The 22,766-nt window shown below is 53.2% G+C and overlaps 1 protein-coding gene across 4 annotated transcripts in view; it reads left to right on the top strand.

Annotated features, from left to right (window-relative positions):
• The window catches only part of Ppfia4 (PTPRF interacting protein alpha 4), a 47,312-nt gene that overhangs the window by 11,604 nt on the left and 12,942 nt on the right, over positions 1–22,766 (top strand). For all 4 annotated transcript variants that reach the window (XR_005974028.1, XR_005974026.1, XR_005974027.1 and 1 more), the window contains exons 3-23: positions 2,566–2,667; positions 2,985–3,149; positions 3,430–3,504; positions 3,725–3,814; positions 4,360–4,551; positions 4,850–4,996; positions 5,236–5,370; positions 7,233–7,316; positions 7,601–7,732; positions 8,681–8,772; positions 10,615–10,723; positions 12,069–12,283; positions 14,996–15,236; positions 15,600–15,635; positions 15,856–15,989; positions 16,263–16,426; positions 18,982–19,075; positions 19,534–19,615; positions 19,972–20,172; positions 20,550–20,612; positions 21,097–21,123. Coding sequence is in view for 1 of the 4 variants with exons in the window: in XM_041648091.1 (XP_041504025.1) it covers positions 2,566–2,667; positions 2,985–3,149; positions 3,430–3,504; positions 3,725–3,814; positions 4,360–4,551; positions 4,850–4,996; positions 5,236–5,370; positions 7,233–7,316; positions 7,601–7,732; positions 8,681–8,772; positions 10,615–10,723; positions 12,069–12,283; positions 14,996–15,236; positions 15,600–15,635; positions 15,856–15,989; positions 16,263–16,426; positions 18,982–19,075; positions 19,534–19,615; positions 19,972–20,172; positions 20,550–20,612; positions 21,097–21,123 (2,580 nt within the window). In the remaining 3 variants the exon portion in view is untranslated. The remainder of the gene's footprint in view (positions 1–2,565; positions 2,668–2,984; positions 3,150–3,429; positions 3,505–3,724; positions 3,815–4,359; positions 4,552–4,849; positions 4,997–5,235; positions 5,371–7,232; positions 7,317–7,600; positions 7,733–8,680; positions 8,773–10,614; positions 10,724–12,068; positions 12,284–14,995; positions 15,237–15,599; positions 15,636–15,855; positions 15,990–16,262; positions 16,427–18,981; positions 19,076–19,533; positions 19,616–19,971; positions 20,173–20,549; positions 20,613–21,096; positions 21,124–22,766) is intronic.

Genomic DNA, 22,766 nt, shown 5'->3' with positions numbered 1-22,766 from the left:
TATCTCAGCAGACTCTCACCGTGGAGCCAGTGCCGACAGTGATGAAACCGAAGCCTAGGGCGATCAGTCAGTTGCACATTGCTTTGCAGGGAGTAAGTGGTAGTAGCTTGAGGGTTGTGTACCCCCAGACCCCAAAGACATTGTCTTGTTCTATTTTATTTCTACTTCACCACATGGGCTCTGGAAATCCAAGTTGCTTCCTGCTTAGTACCCATTGGGTGAATGTTCTGGGGTTGGGGTAGGGTGGGGATGCGTAGAGGCCTGAGACAGGAACAGGAACATGAGTTACATGTTGTGTAACTCTCTTGCAGCTTGTGGGAGAAGCTGTGGTCTGCCAGGTCACCAGGTCCAGGGAGGCTGGGGTTTGTCTGTCAGACTGTACAGTACTTACATAGTCTACTTGGCCACCCTGCCCTCTCAGGACAGAGGTGGCTTTGGATGCATGGCACAGACCGCCCTGAGCCAGTGGGGGTGCTGCTTGGATTAGGGGAGGTGGCCTGGAGATGCCAGATAACCTAAGCCTCAGCTGTAGGTCCTTTCTCCAAATTCAGGGAGAACCAGGGCTGGGCCTGGATTTCTGAGGTTCAACTTAGGGGTTCAGAGTCTTGTAATGGTTTCTCTCTAAGAATCTGGACCCTGCTGGAGAGGAGTGGTGGGCATGTGGGCCGCTCCTACCTTGTCCATCACAAGCCCTGGGCATTATGTGCAAGGCTGCATAGCTAACTGTGGGAGAGCTGAAATGGATTTGATTCCAGGTCTTCCCAGCCTTTTACATTTGAAGTTTCCAAGGGGAGGGGTCGTGCCTCTCGTCACCTACCCACAGTGATTGACAAGGAGCTGATGGTTTTCAGGGAGGAATGTTTCCACTGGGGAGTCCGGGGAGCCTATGAGCCGGCTGAACCCTGCACAGATAGTCTTTGGTATTTTGTCTTTTTTTTTTTTTTCTGAATCTGAGGACCGAACCCAGGGCCTTGTGCTTGCTAGGCAAGCGCTCTCCCACTGAGCTAAATCCCCAACCCCACAGATAGTCTTTGGAAGTAGAGTGTGACCTCCTTAGGGGCGGGAGAGGGGTGAGCTGTGCAGGGGAGCCCTAGTCAGTGGAGGTGTGGCTCTTAGAAGTTTCATTGGTGTTTGGAGACAGTAACTCACACAGGTGGGCTAGGTCTTAGAGTACACAGAAAAAGACAGGAAAGAAGAGTTTGAAACTAGGAGGAGTTTGTGCTTAACTTTCTAAACAGTATTGTTCTTTGGGGGATTCTCCTGGCAGCAGGCTATCAGATGAATTGGCTAGAAAGGGAGGACACAGCTTCCTAGGGTAGGGAAAGAAGGTCGCTGCCTAGCTTGGGGCAGAGAAGAGGACAGCATCATAGCCCATCAGGGATGGGATGGTATCATGAGGTGTGGGCATGCCTTCAAGTCCTGTCTCTAGGTGGTGTGTGTGTGTGTGTGTACGTGTGTATGTTTGTGTAAGCTGAGGGGCAAAGCAACATCAGGCCCCAGTCTCAGCTTCCAGATAATGAGACATTTAACTTCCCTGCACTTTGGCTGTGGCCTTGGTAGAAAGGCAGTAATCAAGGAACAGGGCTCAGTTTTTTCTGCTCTGCTCTCTGGGCCCTGGTCACTTCCTTCTGCTGCTTTTTGCCTGGTCTGCAGGGATAAGGGGATACTGCTTTGAGAATTTGTCCTGTGGTTATGAATTCTTGGTGTTTAAAGGGGGCTGCAGAGGAGAGGTGGGGCCCAGCCTCTACAGTAATGTTTAGACTCTGTGGCCACAGGGAACAGCTACTCATCTGAGAATTTTTTTGGGAGGGGGCTGGTATGATGTCATCAAACCAGTGGGATGTGATGAGCCTGTAACTCTAAGGCCATGCACTCTTCCTTAGCTGCTTATCCTCATAGAAGAGCAGGATTGGGAGAGCTTCCCCTAGGCAGGGACAGTTAGTATATGCCTTCAGATGCTGGACTGTAAGCCTGGCTGGACTGAACAGGGCTCCCAGAAGCCAGGATTGCATCACAGGGCTGCATGCCCGTGTACTCTCAACCCGTGTGTTATACCGGGCATCTGCAGCTTGCACAGTCCTGGGAAGGGGGTGGCAGAGAGCTTTCTGGGAAGCATGCACGTGTAAGCTTTATAGCACCCTTCTTTCCTCTTCCTAACTCTTGTCAGTCTCTGTATGGGCCTCCTTCCACCAGACACACAGTGGCCCTGCCCTCCATGATTCCAAAGGAGCCGGCTACTGAGCTGCTGGAGGATTACAAAGACAGAGTGGGAGGGAGCGTGTAATCTGGTCACTGATGGCTGGAGAGGCAGGCCTTGCAGGGCCGACTTGGTGACTTAATCATTTCTGTGTGCAGTCCTGTTCACTGGAATCCTAATATGTGCTTCCCCTTGGGAAGCTCGCACTAGCTGCAGGCTTCCTGCCTTGCAACGGGGACAGGCCGGGATTTGAGGGACATGGGCAGATAGAAGTAAGGGGCGAATGAGAAAAGCCTGCCATATATTTGAGTGTTCAGGGCACCAGTTGGAGGGGAATCCAAAGCACTGTGGGTTTTGGGGGCTTTCAGGAATTTGCCACTTTAACTCGGGAGCTGAGCATGTGTCGGGAGCAGCTTCTGGAACGGGAGGAAGAGATATCTGAGCTGAAAGCAGAACGGAATAATACAAGGGTAAGTAAGGGGTGTTCTTGTGTGTGTGTGTCTGTGTGTGTGCGCGCACCCTGACCAAACACCTTGGCTCGATGGGTTCTGCCTCCCATCCTGGGGTCATGGGAAAACTACTTAGTCCCCAGTACTGGGTTTTTATTTGTGGTTCCTTAGTCTCAGCAGGGTTGAAGTTCTGTGGAAGAGACCAGGGCAGCCTGGCTGGGGTCTGGGTCTGGTGTTCATTGAGAGTGTTGTACTTTGTGACTCTGTGGGCCCTGCCTTGTAGCTCCCGGGGCCCAAGTCCATTGTCTTCCCTCCTGCCCTCCCCTGCTCTCTGCCAGCTGCTTTTGGAACATCTGGAATGTCTGGTGTCCCGCCATGAGCGGTCCCTGCGGATGACGGTGGTAAAGCGCCAGGCCCAGTCCCCTTCAGGTGTCTCCAGTGAGGTGGAGGTGCTGAAGGCCCTTAAGTCATTATTTGAGCATCACAAGGCCCTGGATGAGAAGGTACCCACCTACTCTCCCCTTCTCCCAGTCCATCCAGGCTTCCCCGAGTTTCCTGTGCTCCTTCCTGGGATCTCCACACTTGGTGTCAGGGAACTTGTCCCCAGCCCCAGGACCCCTCCTATCACTGGCCTAGTTTCCAGCCCTACTAGGTTCTCTCCGGGGCCTTTGCCTCTCCACAGGCCCTCCTTGTTTTCCCATGCCTGACAGAGGCAGACGGAGCCCCAGTGTAAGTTCTGTGGGGGCCAAGCTTTCTCCCTCCATCTCTCCTTCCCCTGGGCAGGTACGAGAACGGCTCCGGGCAGCTCTAGAGCGGGTCACCACCTTAGAGGAGCAGCTGGCAGGAGCTCACCAGCAGGTAAGCTGCCCGACTGGGTCTGCCCTGTAGTTCTGAGAAATCCGGCTGGCTGCCTACCCTCTCTGTTTCACCATGCTCCTCAGATCTCTGCCTGCTGTGGCTGGGCGCCGGTAGCTGAAGCTAGACCAGGCATGTCTTCCCAGGAGGTGTGGAATGTGCAGGAAATCTCTTCTTTGACTTATTATCTTTTGGGGGTGGTGGTGGTTGCTGTGTTTTCTAGGTATCTGCCCTGCAGCAGGGGGCAGGAGTTCGAGATGGAGTGGCAGAAGAAGAAGGGGCCATGGAGCTGGGACCAAAACGCCTGTGGAAAGTGGGTAATGGGGAGTTGTTCAGAAGGAGCCTGGAGTCCCCAAGACAGGAATGGGAGGTTCTGCATGCCTAGGTTCAGTAAGATACTGCTTGAGTTAGACTTGAGGCTCTTCATGATATTCCTGCTTTTCTTTCTCCTCCTCACTTCCTAGCAAAGTAGCAAAGTAATCTATAGATTTTCAGTTTAGTGCTGATGCGTATAGTGCACACGTCCACACATCTTCTCTGTGTGTCGAAATCAGGCAGGGTTCCTTCTGTCTCTGAGCCTTTCTTCCTTTAATCTGTCCCTTCCTGGGTTACAAGAGGCAGAGCTAAAAGGAAAAACTAGGAGCTAGAGATAGCATAGAAGAGCGAGGGTGTTTGCCCATTATCAGGAGTGAGCTTCTTGGTTCAGAGGGAAGAAAGTATATCTGGACCTGAGCTCTAATGTTTGGACAGAGCTGTGACCTGTGGGCATGTGCTCCTTCCTCCCAGCCTCCCTGGGATGGAGCAGGGTAGGGTGTGGGATTCTCTGGCTCCTTGGCTGATGGTCCACTGTCCCTGGAGGATGACACTGGCCGGGTGGAAGAGCTACAAGGACTCTTGGAGAAGCAGAACTATGAATTGAGCCAGGCCCGTGAGCGACTGGTCACCCTGAGTGCTACTGTGACTGAGCTTGAGGAGGACCTGGGCACAGCCCGCCGAGACCTCATAAAGTCTGAGGAGCTGAGCAGCAAGCATCAGCGGGACCTCCGAGAGGTGGGCAAGGGCCCAGGCCTGCTCCCAGCAACTGCGTCTGGCTGGGTACAGGTGTTGGCACTCAGGAGGGTGTGAACAGAGGTCCAGGCGACATCTGAGCAGGGTTAGACTGAGCCCTTGGCAGGGTCCACTGTGAGGAAGAAGATGGGAGGGTGGGGTCAAGGCCGGAAACTGAAAGGTGAGTACAGATCACAGCCCTTTCTGGGCTATGGCCATCAGCTGCAGTCGGGGAGGTGCAACTCTGTGATGGGCAGAGAAAAACGGGTGACCCTCCTCCTTATACCCTCCGCTCCACCAGGCTCTCGCTCAGAAGGAGGACATGGAAGAGCGGATCACCACACTGGAGAAGCGCTACTTGGCTGCCCAGCGAGAAGCCACATCCATTCATGACCTCAATGACAAACTAGAGAATGAGCTGGCTAACAAGGAGTCCCTGCACCGCCAGGTAACTCCACTAGATGGAGTGGGGTGACATTGTATCTGACCCTAGGGGTCCTGATGGTCCTGTGGAAATGATTCCTTGGTGGCCAGGAGCCCCTGGGATTCTTGGGGAAGAGGAAGTCTGGCGCCTTGGACAGGAAAGAACCAAGATTCTTTTGGTGGCCACCTGCTCTCTGTTGAGGCTGGGGTGGAGGAGGGGACCTGGCATTCTTTCTTGACTTGTTTTCCTCTCTGTACTACCAGTGTGAGGAGAAGGCCCGGCACCTGCAGGAGCTCCTGGAAGTGGCTGAGCAGAAGCTGCAGCAGACAATGCGTAAGGCAGAGACTCTGCCAGAGGTGGAGGCTGAGCTGGCTCAGAGGATTGCGGCCCTCACCAAGGCAAGTGGGCCAGGGGTTTGAGATCTTCACCATCTCCTGTGTCTGAGGCTCTTGCGGAGCCAGGCAGACTATGAGGAGAGAGGGAGGCATATCAGGCTGGGCCAGGCCAGGCCAGGCCAGGCCAGGGAGTTGCTCCCCAATGTGAGCATCATCTGTATTTTTCCAGCTGATACATCTTTTTGTTTGGGGTTATAGGATTTTCATCTGGAAAGATGAAACTCCAGAGGAGATACCATTAAAATTTGCATATCCCTGAAGGGGCAGCAGGTAGAATTTTAGGCTGAGTGCATCTTTCTTTACCAAACTGAAACATTCTAGACATTAAACACACTACCTTGTGTCTCTCAGTTGGAAGAGTAATCCTCGCCCTCATTACCTCTCAAGGAAGAGTCCTCCCCCCTCCTTTTTTTTTTTTTTTGGTGGGGGCGTTTTTTGAAACAGGATTTCTCTGTGTAACCCTGGTTGTCTTGGAACTCACTCTGTTCACCAGGCTGGCCTCAAACTCAGAGATCTTTCTTCCTCTGCCTCCTGAGTGCTTGGATTAAAGGGTGTACCACCCCCACCTGGCTTAGGGCGAGTCCTTTAAGGAGAGACCACTACATGGACACAGGGCACTTTAACCATCATCTGTATTTTTCCAGCTGATACATCTTTTTGTTTAGGGTTATAGGATTTTCATCTGGAAAGATGAAACCCCAGAGGAGATACCATTAAAATTTGCATATCCCTGAAGGGGCAGCAGGTAGAATTTTAGGCTGAGTGCATCTTTCTTTACCAAACTGAAACATTCTAGACACAGAGGCCAACTCTGGTTGCCTGAAAAGCTGTAGCTGTAGGATGAATTAAAGGTGGATATAATTCTACCTAACGGAGAGGTAGCTTTCTGTGGCAATAGTCTCCGAGAGGTATGCAGGCTAGAAACAGTGGACTCTGGAAGAGAGGAGTAAGTGCATGGACCTAGAGATATGGTATTGTAATCAAGGAATTTAGGAGTCCTAACTGGCGGGAAGCTTCCGGAGGTGGTGCTAATGTGTGATCACCGCAGCTACCTCCAGACCCTGGAGCCTGACCCAGAGCTTGACGTTTAGAGACTTCTAGTGTGGCAGATGGCTGCCCCAAGGACTGGACGTACAGCTTTGCTTACGGCCTTGACTGTGCCTCTGAAGACCCAGGGCCATGTCTGCTCCTGCTCTGACTGGCTCTGTGACCTGAGAGAAGTTAACGTCTCCCTAGCTGGGCCTCAGTTTCCTGACCTCTGCTGGTGGAGTTGGCTAGGGTAGTCAGTGCAGTCTTTTCAGACCTCCAATTGGGCGCCAGATTTAAATTACAGTCGAAGAAGCTGTGTGTGGGATGCTGAGCAAAAACTGAGAAGAAGGGGTGGGCTGCGGGATTAATGTGTTCCAGTGAGTCATAGCAGTGGGATCTTAAGGAAGGGTTTTCTGACTGTAAGGGATGCAAAGTTCTGGGGACCTTGTAAGCAGAACATGACAGGACCTCCATCTCTGGAAATAGTGGCCAGGAAGGGAGAAGCTTCACCTGGGCTTCTTTAGTAGTATAGGTAATAGCCATCGTGAGGCTAGCATCATGGCATGCTTCTTGTACTTCCACGTTTACCAGGGATGTTTCCTTTAGTCCTTGCGAGGGTCCGATGGGCATACATTTTAAGGTTAGCTCTGAGCAGGAAGGAGATGGGCAAAGGTGACAATGGGCCTGCTCCAAGATGGCAGGATGGAGCTTGGTTTCTGTGGCACCTGAGACCCTGATCCCCAAGACCGCCTTGACACCAGGGTATGTGGCCTATGGGGCTTGAGCAGAAGGAACAAAGATCTCCAAGGTGGCTGGCTGACTGTCCCTGCACCTAGGCTGAGGAACGCCATGGTAACATTGAGGAACACCTGCGACAGCTGGAAGGGCAGCTGGAAGAGAAGAACCAGGAGTTGGCAAGGGTGAGGGCACCAGTCAGTCATCTTGGCCTCCTCTGTCTCCAGGGCAGGATATGGGATGGTCTGTGGAGGGACACAGAAGAAGGGATGGCCAGGGAAAGAGCTTGCATGGGGCAAGAGGTGGCTCACAGTTAGGGAGGAGCTGGTTGGAAGAACTGAAGAGTCCCTGAGGGCAGATAAGGGGACAGTGATAGGCATAGAACCCGGGTGGAAATGGATAGTTCTGGAGGAGGGTGGTGACAAAGTCTTGAGGTGGCCTAGCACAAGATGATGGGTGGGCTGCGCAGGTGCGTCAGCGGGAGAAGATGAACGAAGACCACAACAAGCGACTGTCAGACACCGTGGACCGTCTGCTCAGTGAGTCCAATGAGCGCCTGCAGCTCCACCTCAAGGAACGAATGGCTGCCCTGGAGGAGAAGGTGAGGGGGTTTGGGTATGCTGGGTGGACAGGGTGAGCATGGGGCTATGGCTGCCTGAAAGGACCGAGTCAAGATGGAGCCCAGCTGGCTAGAAGAGTAGGCTTGGGATGTGGCAGTGTGTGACGAGGGGGCAGGGAATACAAAGGGCAGCAGTAAAGGTCACCTGGGCCACAGCTGGGGAAAGGAGGAGCGTTTCCGGTCAGGGAAGGTCATGCTGTCCTGGAGGGGTGGGCTTGGAGAGGTCACTGGCCAGTCAGGGCTCCCAGTTCACAGCTGCTCTCCCTCAGAACACGTTGGTACAGGAGTTGGAGAGCTCCCAGCAGGACATAGGAGAGCTGCACTACCACAGGGTACCTAGCTGCTGGCTAGCCCTGCCCGCGTGGGAGGGCCCCAGGCACGATGCCTGGTGTTTGCGCAGCTGCTTGATGCTGGCTTCTCTTAGTTCATGCACACATCATACCATCGCCCTCCACTGTTGCCCAACACAGAAGCTACTGACTGTGCATACGCTTTATCCATGCAGAGGCTGGAGAAACGGAGGTCATTGATATCCGCCATGGGGTTGGCTCTACTCTGGACAGAGTCCTACATGCTGGGAGCTGCAGCCACTGGCCTTAGCAGTGTGTGTCACAAAAGCCTGGTCCCCTCTGCTGCCCGGCTCCATTTGCCTTGCATTTGTCTGGCACTGAGGGGTCAACTGGCTGTAGACGTCTTCTCTAGGCAGGGTCCGTTTCTGGCCTGGCCCCTCTGTCAATCCCCTGCTCATTTTCCAGTCATGCTTCTTTCTTTGCTGTCGTCTGGGCCCCGTGTGGAGCCCTTGACTTTGGACTTTGCAGGGCATTCTTCTATTTTCCACAACTCTAGTGCCCTCTTTGCCCCTCCCTGACTTTCACTCTTCCCTCTCTGCCCCTCCCTGGCCCCGTCCCACCCTGGATCTGCCTGGCACAGGGTCGCCTGTCTGAAGAGATTGAGAAGCTGCGCCAAGAGGTGGACCAACTGAAGGGCCGAGGGGGGCCGTTTGTGGATGGTATCCACTCCAGGTACTAGAGTGTGGGACTCAGTGCATGCTGGGTACTGGTTCTGGGTGGACCTTGAGAAAGGAGATTCCCTCACCAAAACACTACCCAGGACCTCAGAGTCTTTCTTCTATTCAGAATGGGACACTGGGGCTCAGAGCTCTTGGCCAGTCCTTCAGCTCATGTGGACACTTAGGAGGGGAGCACATATCCTCCAGGGGGCGCTGAAAGGCAAGGAATTAATGGTGCTGCTTCTCAGCTGTGGGAGTAGTGTGTGCTTCTGGGATCTTTACCAGAGGTCACCCCCTCTCCCCATCCCACAGGGCCCTCTGTAGAGTTTACTTCTCACTGGAGTTCTTGAGACACCATTTTTAGGATTGCTGTTTGAGAGCCAAGGACCACCCAAGTTCAAGTAGGAGCCAGCGGACAGAGAGACATGGGGGGGGGGTGAAATGGAGCCGCCAACACTCCTTCCTGTTGGAAGTTGAGATGCTGTGTTACTCCTGTGGCCACGGCATCCCTTTACCCAAAAGCACTGTAAGACGTGCTGAGTGGGGCTTGCAGCCGTACTGTGTGAAGCAGTTGGCACTGAACTCAGTTCTCAGTTCAGCGAGGTAGGCTGAGGAGCAAGATGACTGAATGCTACTGCTGAATGTTCTCGGTTCCTAGCTGTCTCTGTAAATCAGAGTCTCTTAGACATGCCATTCCCTTCATCCCGTGCTCTTGATGCGTCAGGGAAGTGGACATTAGCTATTAGGAAGGTGACTAAGCCTACATGTATGTGTGTGGATGGACAGTGCTTCGGTGAGGGAAAAGGATGCTGGACTGGAGGCGAGAGGCTCTGGAGGTCTGAGCTGGTAGACATGGAAGTTCACCAGGAATTCTACTCTTGTATCAGGAGGGGGATGAAGAGAAGGGAGCTGGGATTGTTCCAATTTCTCCTTTCCTGTTGGTTGACCGGATGGAGAAGGCTCTCAATGAGAGAACTGACCCAGAGCTCACCAAGCCTTTGCTACTGCTTGCTTTCCTTGCTGACTAGGAGTTCTTGGCTTTGTCCATAGCGTCACTGACTCGTCACAGAACTGAGGTGGGGGAGCTGGGTAGGAGCTCCCTCTTCCCAGCTGCACGGTATGGATTGTAGGCTCCATTGCTTCTCTGTACTGGGCTCCATCAAGGCTTCTGAGCTGAGAAGACAGAGTGGAAGTGTCGCAGAGGGGCCTTCTAGATACCTCAGACATTATCCCTGGGACCCTAAAATCTGTGCCTGGAACAGACATCTGGGGAAGGCAGAATGGATTCTCTAGCCTGTACCTGTGATGTTGCTACAAGGTTCTCCAGGGTTTCCTGGGGATGCAAATGACACATCTGGGTTGAATTTTATCCAGGTGTTCAGTTCAGATTGTCAGGAGGCCTGGAGAGGGTTGCTAGAGAGAACACCAGAAGTGAAGAGCCTCAGAGTGAAAAGGCCCCAAGAGCTCATCTCTTTGGATTCCTCTTTGTCCCCCAGGCCAAGAGCCATCCTGCATGGCTGCTGTCACAAAGCTTGAGGTCCTCCACTTGAATGCTCCTCTGACAGGGAGCTCAACTTTTTGAAAGCATCCTAATCCACTTCTTGTCAGGAGGAGATCCTGCTTATGCAGAATGGACCACTGCTCCCTACAGCTTTTTCCCCTGGGTTAATTTGACCCCTGAGCTCCAGGGCGTAAGTGGAGCCTTGGGCTTCCATGGCAGCTCTTCTGATGTTTGAGACAGCTGTGTTCCAGGTTGCTTCTCTCCAAACTGGCCATTCCCCAGTCGTGGGGCCCTCTGAGTGTAAACTGGGGCTGTCAGTCTTCAGGGCTCATCTTTTCCCTCCTGCCACTCAAGGTCACACGTGGGCAGTGCATCAGATGTGCGGTTCTCTCTGAGTGCAGCCACACACGCACCCCCAGGTCTGCATCGGCGCTATGCGGTGCTGAGGGAAGAGTCTGCCAAGGTAAGGGGTGGAGGGATGTGTGTGTGGGTCTCCCTGGGGAGTTTGGGGTTAGTTCGGCCGTGTGTCTGGCTCCAGTTACACAGACGACTGGCGTGTGGTGCAAAGCCTTGCCTGGCCTTCTCCCCTGTCAATGACAGCTGCAGCCTTAGGGTTGGGGCTCTTGTCAGCTGCAACAGCTGTCGCCCCCCCTTTCCTCAACCTCCTGGTGGGCGAGAGGTAGGGGTGGAAGACCGCCAGTGGTCCCTGAGGCCCCACTACAGCTTGTGCGCGTGTGCCTGGGTGTGCATTGTTCATTTCTGGTGACCAAGAGAGGGTTGCAGGGACAAAATGGAATTAACAAGCTTCCTGGAACAAAAGCGCGGCTTATAGTGGAAAGGAGGGAGCGATGACAGATTAGCTGGCCTTGGGGAATGGCACCTGAGAAGCAGCTGCCAGTTTCTGAGTTGCCCCAGGGAGGTGGCGGGGAGGCTGGACGATGACAGTGAGAGAAGCTAAGGAGCAGAAGAGAGCCAATGCCCTCCAGTTGTTAATCCTCACACGTCCTGGGGTTCCAGGAAGTGTGGATGGAGAAGGAGGGAACACTAATCTGATGGGGGAAGATTTATCTTCCTTCACCTCTGAGAATTACCTGGGCTGAGTTTGGTGAGTAGGTGTATTAGCATACTTGGAAAACTGAGGCAGGAGAATTGTGAGCCAGTTGGGGCAACATGGCAAGTCCCCAGAAAGAAAGAAAAAGGAAGGAAGGAAGAAAGGAAGGAAGGCAGAATAAAGAAAAAGCAAGCAAATAGGCATGTAGGGAGGCAGACATGTAGGGAGGCAGGCATGTAGGGAGGAGACAGGCATGTAGGGAGGAGGCAGGCATGTAGGGAGGAGGCAGGCATGTAGGGAGGAGGCAGGCATGTAGGGAGGAGGCAGGCATGTAGGGAGGAGGCAGGCATGTAGGGAGGAGGCAGGCATGTAGGGAGGCAGGCATGTAGCGAGGAGGCAGACATGTAGGGAGGAGGCAGGCATGTAGGGAGGAGGCAGGCATGTAGGGAGGAGGCAGGCATGTAGGAAGCAGGTGAGTCTGATCACAGTCTGAGGCCTCTCCTTTTCTACCTCTCCTGGCTCTTTGCTGTTTACAAGAACACAGCAGTCACCCAGGAGCTCCGCATAAAGTAGGCAGTGATTAGAACATAGCCCCAAGGGGGACCCTGGGATCCTGGATCAGAGAGGCTGTGTTAGAGCCCTTCTCTGGCCCATTTTTCAGCTGGCTTCCAGAGATGCGGATGCCGTGGGATGAAGGTAGCGTGTCCTACTGCCTAGCTATTCGGGGATCTTATTGCTGCTCCTTTTGTTTGCTAAGGACTGGAAGGCATCACCACTGCCAGGGGTGTTGGCCACCACCGCCACCACCCCTGCCTTTGACAGTGACCCTGAGATCTCTGATGTGGATGAGGATGAACCTGGGGGCTTGGTGGGCACTCAAGTTGATGTCGTCTCACCTGGTGGCCACTCTGATGCCCAGACCCTGGCCATGATGCTGCAGGAGCAGCTGGATGCCATCAACCAGGAAATCAGGTGGGGTAGGGGTGAAGTTTGCAAGGTGCCTGGGAGGTGGGGCTCTCTGTGTTGGGGCACACAGTTAAAGTATTGGCTTCTGTCCTGTCTTACAGTTTAGGACCACAATCCTGGGATGCTTTATGGGCATCAGACAAGGGTTTGGACTAATACTGATCCCAGAGGGTCAGGGCTACAGATGACTCTTGGTGATGTCTTTCCTCTCCAGGCTGGGAGATGGCAGGGCTTGGGAAGATAGAGCTGCCTGTGCTCCCGGTATTCAGTTCGACTGTGACAAAGCCAGCTAAGGGTGGGAGCTTCGTCAGTGTTACAGTCAGTTGACGAGAGTATAGTGACTTGCTCAAAGCCACACGATAAGTGGCTGAGTCAGGATCCAAGCTCAGGTAGAAATGCCCCAGTGGCATGCGTTTCATCTCTAAGGAGATGTCAGATAGAAGCAGAGACAGGGAAGTTGTCGAAACCCTTACCTTATCCTGCCCTTCTTAGTGAGCTTATTTATGTCACTGTCATGCAGTGAGGTAAAATGGACAGGCTGCTGAGGTCATACTTCCAAATTTGAGAAATCAGCATCAAGACACACATGTTAAAACAAGACTCCAGTGTTAACTCTACAGAGTAATCTGTAGGGCTAGGTCCATAATCACACCCGTAGGCATAGCTGCTGTCCATCATCACAGCCGTAGGGAGAGCTCCCGTCCATCATCACAGCCGTAGGTATAGCTGCTGTCCATCATCACAGCCGTAGGGAGAGCTGTTCATCATCACAGCTGTAGGCATAGCTCCCGTCCATCATCACAGCTGTAGGGAGAGCTCCCGTCCATCATCACAGCCGTAGGGAGAGCTCCCGTCCATCATCACAGCCGTAGGGAGAGCTCCCGTCCATCATCACAGCCGTAGGTATAGCTGCTGTCCATCATCACAGCCGTAGGTATAGCTCTCGTCCATCATCACAGCCGTAGGCATAGCTCCCGTCCATCATCACAGCCGTAGGCATAGCTGCTGTCCATCATCACAGCCGTAGGCATAGCTCCTGTCCATCATCACAGCCGTAGGTATAGCTGCTGTCCATCATCACAGCCGTAGGTATAGCTCTCGTCCATCATCACAGCCATAGGCATAGCTCCCGTCCATCATCACAGCTGTAGGGAGAGCTCCCGTCCATCATCACAGCCGTAGGGATGGCTGCCGTCCATCATCACAGCCGTAGGCATAGCTCCCGTCCATCATCACAGCCGTAGGCATAGCTCTCATCCATCATCACAGCCGTAGGCATAGCTCCCGTCCATCATCACAGCCGTAGGGAGAGCTCCCGTCCATCATCACAGCCGTAGGCATAGCTCCTGTCCATCATCACAGCCGTAGGCATAGCTCCCGTCCATCATCACAGCCGTAGGGAGAGCTGTTCATCATCACAGCCGTAGGGATAGCTGCTGTCCATCATCACAGCCGTAGGGAGAGCTGTTCATCATCACAGCCGTAGGGAGAGCTCCCGTCCATCATCACAGCTGTAGGCATAGCTCCCGTCCATCATCACAGCCGTAGGTATAGCTGCTGTTCATCATCACAGCCGTAGGCATAGCTGCTGTCCATCATCACAGCCGTAGGTATAGCTCCCGTCCATCATCACAGCCGTAGGCATAGCTCTCGTCCATCATCACAGCCGTAGGCATAGCTCCCGTCCATCATCACAGCCGTAGGGAGAGCTCCCGTCCATCATCACAGCCGTAGGTATAGCTGCTGTTCATCATCACAGCCGTAGGGAGAGCTCCCGTCCATCATCACAGCCGTAGGGAGAGCTCCCGTCCATCATCACAGCCGTAGGTATAGCTGCCGTCCATCATCACAGCCGTAGGCATAGCTCCCGTCCATCATCACAGCCGTAGGGATGGCTGCCGTCCATCATCACAGCCGTAGGGATGGCTGCCGTCCATCATCACAGCCGTAGGGAGAGCTCCCGTCCATCATCACAGCCGTAGGGAGAGCTCCCGTCCATCATCACAGCCGTAGGGAGAGCTGTTCATCATCACAGCTGTAGGCATAGCTGCTGTCCATCATCACAGCTGTAGGCATAGCTCTTGTTCAGCATCACAACCATTCCCCCCCCACCCCCCAAAGAAAAGGCATTTGAACGGCTTCGGAGTGGGAGAGGAGTCATCTCAGAGTAAGGACATATTCCTCTCTTTGAAGCACAGCTGTGGCCTTTCCTTCAGTGTGTGTAAATGTGCATATACCCCTCTCTCTGTGCACCCCTCAGGCACAACACATCATCTCCCTGTGTCTCTCATTCTCAGTGGAACAGAGGAAACATCACTAGGAGCTGGCATTAATTAAAACAACAACAACAACAACAACAACAACAACAACAAAAAACCAACCCTGCTTGCGAACTCCTGACAAAGATGAGCCCAAATATGGCATCTGTTGAGAAGCTGAGATATAAGAGAGCAAAGAGCCAGCTCAGGATCACTCCTGTGGCCAGGGCAGGCCAGGGATTCCCACTGAGATGATTTATAGTTCATTGACAAGCATGCCTCTTCCTAGAAATGGCTTTCATTCAGCTGGGAAGGTGGCTAGCCAGAGAGACCATGGAAACCTGGTGGTGCCTTAGGTTTTTACCCACCTTTGGTACTAGGGTGGTGAGTACAAGCAACTAGAACCATCTCCTGCCTGGTCTTCTGGACTAATGGCCAGATCTGGTTTGCTGACCTGCAGGATGATCCAGGAGGAGAAAGAGTCCACTGAGCTTCGTGCTGAGGAGATTGAGACCCGTGTGACTAGCGGCAGCATGGAGGCCCTCAACCTGACACAGCTGCGCAAGCGCGGCTCAATTCCCACCTCTCTGACCGCCCTCTCCCTGGCCAGTGCATCTCCTCCACTCAGTGGCCGCTCCACACCCAAGCTCACCTCTCGAAGTGCTGCCCAGGATCTGGACCGAATGGGGGTCATGACCCTGGTGAGTCTGTGCTGTGTTTGAGAGGCCTGGGAACTGTAAGCCTGTGCTGGGGAGTTTACACGGGAGGCCTGGTCTCTCTCCATCACGCTGGCATGCTTTCCCCCATGACATGACATACGAGGTCAGCAGCATGGCCTTCTGGGTAGGAAAGGGTTTGTAACATCTTCCCTGCTCTCTCCTTGGATGATGACAGAAGGCTTAGAGCCATGCCCATTGTCCAGCTGCTCTCTTCCTCAAGGGAGCCATGATTTATCCTTCCAGGTGCTCTGTTCTGCTGTGGTACTTTCCCCAGGCTGGTGTGAGTCCCTGGCTCCTCTGCTGCCACCTTAAGCAGGCTCGCCCTCTTCTCTTTCTCTTTTTCAGCCCAGCGACCTAAGAAAACATAGGAGGAAGCTGCTGGTGAGTGCTTTCTTTCACCCAGGCACTAGAGGGTTACCAGCTCCCAGGCCCTTCTCTTTGGGCTTCCGCCCCCAGCCCTGGGGTCCGAGTTTTACCTTGAGAGGCCACAGGGCCCCTCTGCTGCGTTCTCCGGTTCTCTGATCCTCTGCCTTGTCTGGGCTGGGTAGGCAGGCCCCCAGCTCTTTTCCTCTACCCCCTGACAACCCCACTGTCTGTTCAGTCGCCAGTGTCTCGGGAAGAGAACCGAGAGGATAAAGCCACCATAAAATGTGAGACTTCTCCTCCTTCCTCACCCAGGACGCTGCGACTAGAGAAACTTGGCCACCCAGCCCTGAGTCAAGAAGAAGGCAAGAGGTAAGTGGGGCAGACTGCAGATGCGGTCTCGGGCCCACAGCCTCCGCGGGGCTGCGTCTCACCTGCCTTAGGTGCTTGACTGCTTCATTTCTCTTTGGGACACCATCAAGGATGGATGTTCCCACATCTTCCTTGGTCACCTGCTTTGGCCACACCCCTCACCCCCACCCCAGCACTGATGCTCAGCCCCTTCTGAGCTCTGACTTCCACCTCTCTTGCTGTCATTGAAGTATATTTCTACTTACTCACCCCCTCCTGCCTGTCATCCTGTAGTGCCTTGGAGGGTCAGGACAGCAATCCCAGCAGCAGCAACAGCAGCCAAGACTCGCTGCACAAAGGTGCCAAGCGCAAGGGCATCAAGTCATCCATTGGCCGTCTGTTTGGGAAGAAGGAGAAGGGCAGGCTGATCCAGCTGAGCCGGGATGCCACAGGCCATGGTCTCTGCCCCCTTCCCAGCAGAGGGCTGGGTGGGCACTGGGGCTTCAGCAGTGGAAGGATCTGCTTCTGTCCGGCCTTGTTTGCCTGTCTCTTGGGCTTTTGGATATGAACCAAACACCAACAACTTTTGACTGGAGAGATGGAGGTTTTCTTAGAGCTGTGTCATGCTGGGCTGGGTTACCTCAGGAGGTGGTGGGTTCCTGTGCCTAAAAGTGCCAGGCAGTGGCTGGTGGCCACTGACCTGGCATTCCACAGTGGGGAGTCTGTATGGAGTCAACGTTGGCTCCCTGCAGATGCTTCCACTCTAGAACTTTCCTGATGTGCATTTTAGGACCTGCAGGGCAACTGTCCTAGCTCCTAAGAGTTGGATCTCCATTAGAACTTGCTTCTAAGCACATCTGGTTTCCACAGGACTCAGGATGAAATCTGTTATGTTTGTTTATTTCATGACAAGGGATTGAATTCAGGGCCTCCCAACTAGTAGGCAAGTGATCTGCCATTGGGCTATCTCCCTTAGCCCTTTGTTTATTTTAAGACTGGGTTTCACTATGTTGTCCCAGCTGGCCTTGAAATTCACTCTGTAGTCCATACTAGCCTTGAACTTATGATCCTTCTGCTTCAGTTTCTCAATGGCTGGGATTATAGGCCTGAGCTATCAGACTGGGTTCTAATTATAGCTTAATGTATTTGTTGTTGTTTTGTGTTTATTTGCTTGTGTGTGTGTATGTGTGTGCGTGTGTATGTGTGTGCGTGCATGTGAATGTATGAGATAGAGTCTTGCTATGTAGCCTTCATTGGCCTGCTACTTACTATATAGCCTAAGGTGGCCTTAAACTCGTGATAATCCTCCTGCCTCTGCATCCTGAGTCTTGGGATTCTCAGGCCTAGTAGCGTTTTTTCCTGGAGAAAGTGGTTGAGCAGGGGTGACTCTTCTGTCACCATATGGTGGCGCAAAGCTTCAGTCATGCTTGGCGTATGGGAGGCACACCAGAAACGTTTGCTTTCTCCTTTCCTTTTCCACTGCTTCTTTCCTTTCTTCCCCTTTCTCTCCCTCCTCTTCTTTCCATCATTTCCCCAGCCATTGTTCACACACTGAGTAACCCCAGCTCAGCACAGTACAAGGGGTGGCACCATAGCTCTCCAGGGGGCCTGGCAGTTGATAAAAAGGGGAAAACAGGAGATTATTCCATAACACTGTGATAGTAGAGATGGCCTAGGTGCTTCAGCACCCAGCAGTAGCTGTCTGTGGAGGATCTGGGGATGATGACAGGTTTTATTCCCTGGGCAGCTCTTGAGCTGAGGCTTATGGATTTACAGAATTTAGCTAAGGTGAGAAGGGGATATTGTGGGAGGGTGCAGCTTGAGGAAGGGAAAGATGTGGGGAAGAGGCCTGTGTGTGCCACTGTCTTTGAGTAGAGGAGGAAGAGGTGGAAAGGTGGGAGCAGAGGAATGATGGCTAGCCCAGACCAGCTCCTGAGTCCCCCAGAGCAGTGGGGGAGGGACTTGATCAGAAGGAAGGAACCTTTGGACCTAAGTGCATAATAGACCTTCCCTGACTTCACATCCCCGGGAAGGCAAGGCGTGAATCAGAACACAGCTATCTGAGTGAAGAGGAGGATTGGGAGGGTGGGTGTTGCTGCTAAGCAAGCAAGAAGGGCATGCAGAGCCAGCCTGAGGAAGTCTGCTTGGTGGCAGAGGCGCGTTGTGAGAAGCTGTGTGATTTCTTTCTCCCTGCACAGCGCTGACACTTAAGCTTGCCAGTGTCTTGGAGTAGTTTCTGCCCTCTCCACGTACACTGCTGTGTGATCCAGAGCAGCCAGGCCTGCAGTGACATCAGTGACAATGCCCTCTCTCAGGAATTCTCCAGGGTTTCATCATGAATCTGGGAGACTGTCCATAGGAGAGAGTGGCGAGTGTTCCCCTTTGTAGTCTGTGCAAGTGGATGCACCTGGAGAAAGAGGCTGGTGTGCAAGAGTACACTCAGTGTGTGTGTGTGTGTGTGTGTGTGTGTGTGTGTGTGCAGTGAGTGTACGTAGAGCGAGACTGCTATGAAATGAATGTGTGTGGGGGCGCGGGGAGAGACGGAAAGGCAGAGGGAGACAGATACACACAGGAGGGCGGCGGTGGGGAGAGGGAGAGAGGGAGAGAAAGAGGGGTGTGCATTGTGTATAGCCCAGGAGTTTATCAAGTCAGGGTAGTTATTCCTGAAATCTTGTCCGTGTCTATTCATATTTACCTGGGGTGTGTTTCACACCCTGACTTAGAGAAGTCAGGGGCTCTGTCTAGGATTCTAGAGTGGGACAACTCTGGTCCATCCCTCTAGACAGCACTTCCTAGGGCTGAGGATCCCCAGGGGATAAACCAACTGGTGTCACTCTGGGGCTGCCTGTAGTGCAAAGACTTTGGGAGACAGCCCAGGGAATGAGTGGGGACCCTTCAGACTTGGTTAGGGTGCTCTGTGCTGAGGAGGCATCTGTTGTTGCTTCCCTGCTTTCTTGGTCCAGGCTGAGGCAGAATCAAAATGGCTGTTGACATGTCCATGTCTTCCTTTCAGTTCTGCTCACAGACTCCGAGCTCAGTCTTCAGGAACCACTGGTACCTGCCAAGCTTGGGACCCAGGCAGAGAAGGACCGGCGACTGAAAAAGAAGTAAGAGCCTCAGGCCACCTCAGGTGGCTCAGGCACCCAGCTGCTTTCCTCCCCATATCTTGTCATAGATTGATCTCAGAGAGACAGAGCCTGGCAAGGCTTGGTCCATGTGGGCATATCTGAGCGGCCCTGAGTTGAGAACAGGGTCTTAGAATGATCCTAGGGAACAGGAAGCAAGGAGGGCTGTTGGAGAGTAATCTGGGACCCGTGGTTCTCTTCCAGGGCACATGGAGATGGCTAAGTCAGTGTGTGTGAGGTGTGAGAGCACTGTGGGCATGAAGGGTGTTCCTGCCCCACTTCGAAGTTTCAGATTGCTTCAGGCATAGAGCAGAAGAATTCAAGGGTGGGGAGCTGGGGAAGTACGAATGCCAGCTCTTGGCCCAGCCTGGAGTGGTCCCCAGGAGTCAGCCTGGTTGAGAGAAAAAAAGACTAGTGAGCCTGTTGTTCCTCCCCCCAAGACACCAGCTGCTTGAAGATGCTCGCCGAAAAGGAATGCCCTTTGCTCAATGGGATGGCCCCACGGTGGTCTCCTGGCTGGAGGTGAGCCTGGGCAGGGGAGATGCTCGGGGGTCTCGAGGGAAGACCGTGTTTGCTCTCCCCATCACCATCCAAGTCTAGATGGTCCTCTCTGAGCTTAAGTCTCTTGTGTCTGCTCTTGGGATTTGCTTTGCACCTTTGTTTGGTGGGATGAGGACTCCTGAGCAGCAGACATGATGTCCCTATACCTTTACCAGAGTGTTTCTCCCAGATAGACACGTATGTGTCATACCAAGAATAAGGGAGCAGCTTATAGAGGTATCAGTCTTTCATAGGCTGACTGACTCTTCCATCAGGCTGCCCTAGGAGTAACCATCCTAGTGATGCTAAGTTGCTCCCCTGTGCTCCCACGTCTGCAGCTTTGGGTAGGAATGCCTGCCTGGTATGTGGCGGCCTGCCGGGCCAATGTCAAGAGTGGTGCCATCATGTCCGCCCTGTCGGACACAGAGATCCAGCGGGAAATCGGCATCAGCAATGCCCTGCACCGGCTCAAGCTCCGCTTGGCCATCCAGGAGATGGTGTCACTGACTAGCCCCTCAGCCCCGCCTACCTCCAGGACTGTGAGTAGCCTCCTTCACCCTCAAATTTACAGAGGTCCTGACGGTGTTTATACAGTCTACTGTTGATCTCCAGGAAGAGGGGATATTGAACTCCGCCTTAACTTCTCATCTCCACAGAAGGCTCTCTTTGGTCTTCAGGAGAGTTGATTCTAGGGGGCTCCCATGGCCTCCCTATCTCCATGCCTACCTGACAATAGTTGCAGGTCTCTGGGTCGTTTCTAGGATGGACTGCTTAGAACTGGACTGTGGGAAACCATGAGCTTGACCCATGGGTGGAGTCAGGGGAAGGGAGAGTTGTACCTGGGGCCTTCTGCTGGGGAGCTCGGGGTGGGGGCAGGGCATATCCAGGACCAGGATGCTTTCTTCTTTGCCTGCAGTCTTCAGGGAATGTCTGGGTGACCCATGAAGAGATGGAAACTCTGGCAACATCTACCAAAACAGTGAGTCTGCCCCTTGGCCCAGGAACTAGTGACAGCCCTGAAGATGAAGTGAGGAATGTGGGAAGCCAGAGGGGCTGGCAGAGACTTAGCATCCCTGATTGCGGGAGGCTCTGTGCCAGGGGTCATAAGACCTTGACATCTTTGGGCTACAGGGGGCGCTACCCCGTTATGGGCCTGAGTCACAAGCTCCCTGTTCTTGGCTCAGTCCTTGGAGGAGAAGGAGGGAAGAATGGGAGTTTCTGGCATCATGCTAACCCCCAGTCAAGCCTGGGAACCGTGGAAGCATGGTTTAGCCGCACCGATTTGTTACCCCCACCCCAAGCATGCACGTATGTGCCAACTTTCTCAACTGCCCCAGCAAGCTTACCCTGGTCACCCATGAGCTACCGGGGTGGCTTTCCCCTCTTTTGGGGGAGCCTGGGTGGAGGCTCCGGGTTTCTTGACTTTTGTGTCTTTCCTGACATGCGGCACTGGCTCCTGCTAGGACAGTGAGGAGGGCAGCTGGGCCCAGGTAAGACGCCTCCCTCCCTCACCAGAACTCCTCTCAGGTCAGGGCAGCATCCTTCCACAAGGCTCCCTGGACGGTCCAGCTGGCCGAGTCCAGTGTGTGCATGTCCTTGTCACACGTGGAGGCCTGGATAAAGTTTCTTCTTTTTGTCCCCAAACTCCATTTTCATTCCTTCTCTGCTTTCTTGGGATGGCAGGTGAGGAGCAGTGGGGGGCTGGGCCCCCAGCATGCCAGACACTTCACAGTTTGACTCTCTCCTCATGAACGATGAGACTTAGATTCTTACAATCTTCTTCCATTCCTTATCCTGCTAAAGGGCACTCTGGTGAATGAACCTTTCATTCATCATTCATTTATTCATTCATTTGTTCGTGCTTACCTCGTTAGCACATCTTTATTGAGCATCTACAAGATCAGACGTTCTAAACTTTCTAAATGAGTAAAGGAATAACATCAACGAGCAGTTTAAATGGGATCTAAGGACAGTGTTGACGAACACAGGGACAGTCTGGGATAGTTGTTGCAGTGGTGGAGAATGAGGCAGGGCAGCCATGCCTGCACTCGCTGGGCACACCGGTGACAGACAGCACGTTCTCATGATACAACACTAGAGGAATCAGAAATGTAAAGTTAAGGAAAAAATGTTGATCCTGATGGCTTTATAGAACTTGATAAATACACACACACACACACACACACACACACACACACACACAAAGCTAATGTATTGTTTAGCAAATGTGTCCCCTGGTAAGTGTAAAACCCTTCCTCTTAGAGTAGAAGAACGGTGGTAAATAGAGTATAGCAGTCTTGTGTGGAGAAAGCGTGGGAGCGGGGTCCAGGGAAAGGCAGAGGCTGTACTAGTTCTGGACTTGGATGCTGATCACGGAGGGTTTCTTCATTCGTGTGCTTGTTAAGAAACATATGTGACATGCAGTTTTACACATATCAGCATGTAAAATTTCCTTTTAAAGTGGAGCTTTTCAGTCTAGAAACATCTAGCAGGTAAGGGAGAGGTGCTGGGTGGGGGGGATTGCTCTCGAAACTGAGCCTCTGTGGTCAAGGAGCCCATTTGCTTTCGGCCAGAGGTAACGCCACATAGTGCAGGCACCGTGGGACGAGTGGCCGTGAGAATGGGAGCACCAACAAAGGGCCCGGAGGACTCCTGGAGTGCTGAGCAGGCGTAGGGAAGCAGACCGACTGTTCAGGCTCAGGCTACTGTCCCTTGCTTTGTTTTCTGTCTTCGGCTAACATTTAATCATTCCCTGGACTGTGGAGCTAGCCATTCCGCAGAGCCAGGCTGTCATGCTTTGCAGGCCCACTGAACCTGGCCTCTCTCCTGCCTCTGAGACTAGCTGACGTAAGGGAGGCATGTCGTCCACACACCACTACACATGCAGAGGTGGCAGGAAGGACTGTTTTCTACTCCATGAGCAGTCGCTCCTTCGCTGGCGTAGACAGTTGCTACCTGAGCAGAACTGGGTCATTTTGAGATCCTGAAATACTTCTATCGCTTCTCACAAATAAGCTAAAGTATTAGTGAGCAGCCTGCCCTTCCTCACGGGTGGAGGGGGATTAGGATTCTCCCAAATAGATATGCCAGCTGTGGCCTATCGGCACCGTCCCACCCATGTCCTCTTCCTTCT

Source organism: Microtus oregoni, unplaced genomic scaffold (assembly GCF_018167655.1).
Source record: "Microtus oregoni isolate MIOR12 unplaced genomic scaffold, Mior012 000003F_ref0000135, whole genome shotgun sequence".
NCBI lineage: Eukaryota > Metazoa > Chordata > Mammalia > Rodentia > Cricetidae > Microtus > Microtus oregoni.
The sequence above is the reverse complement of the archived record's forward strand: the minus strand, read 5'-3'. Positions and strand labels throughout refer to the sequence as shown.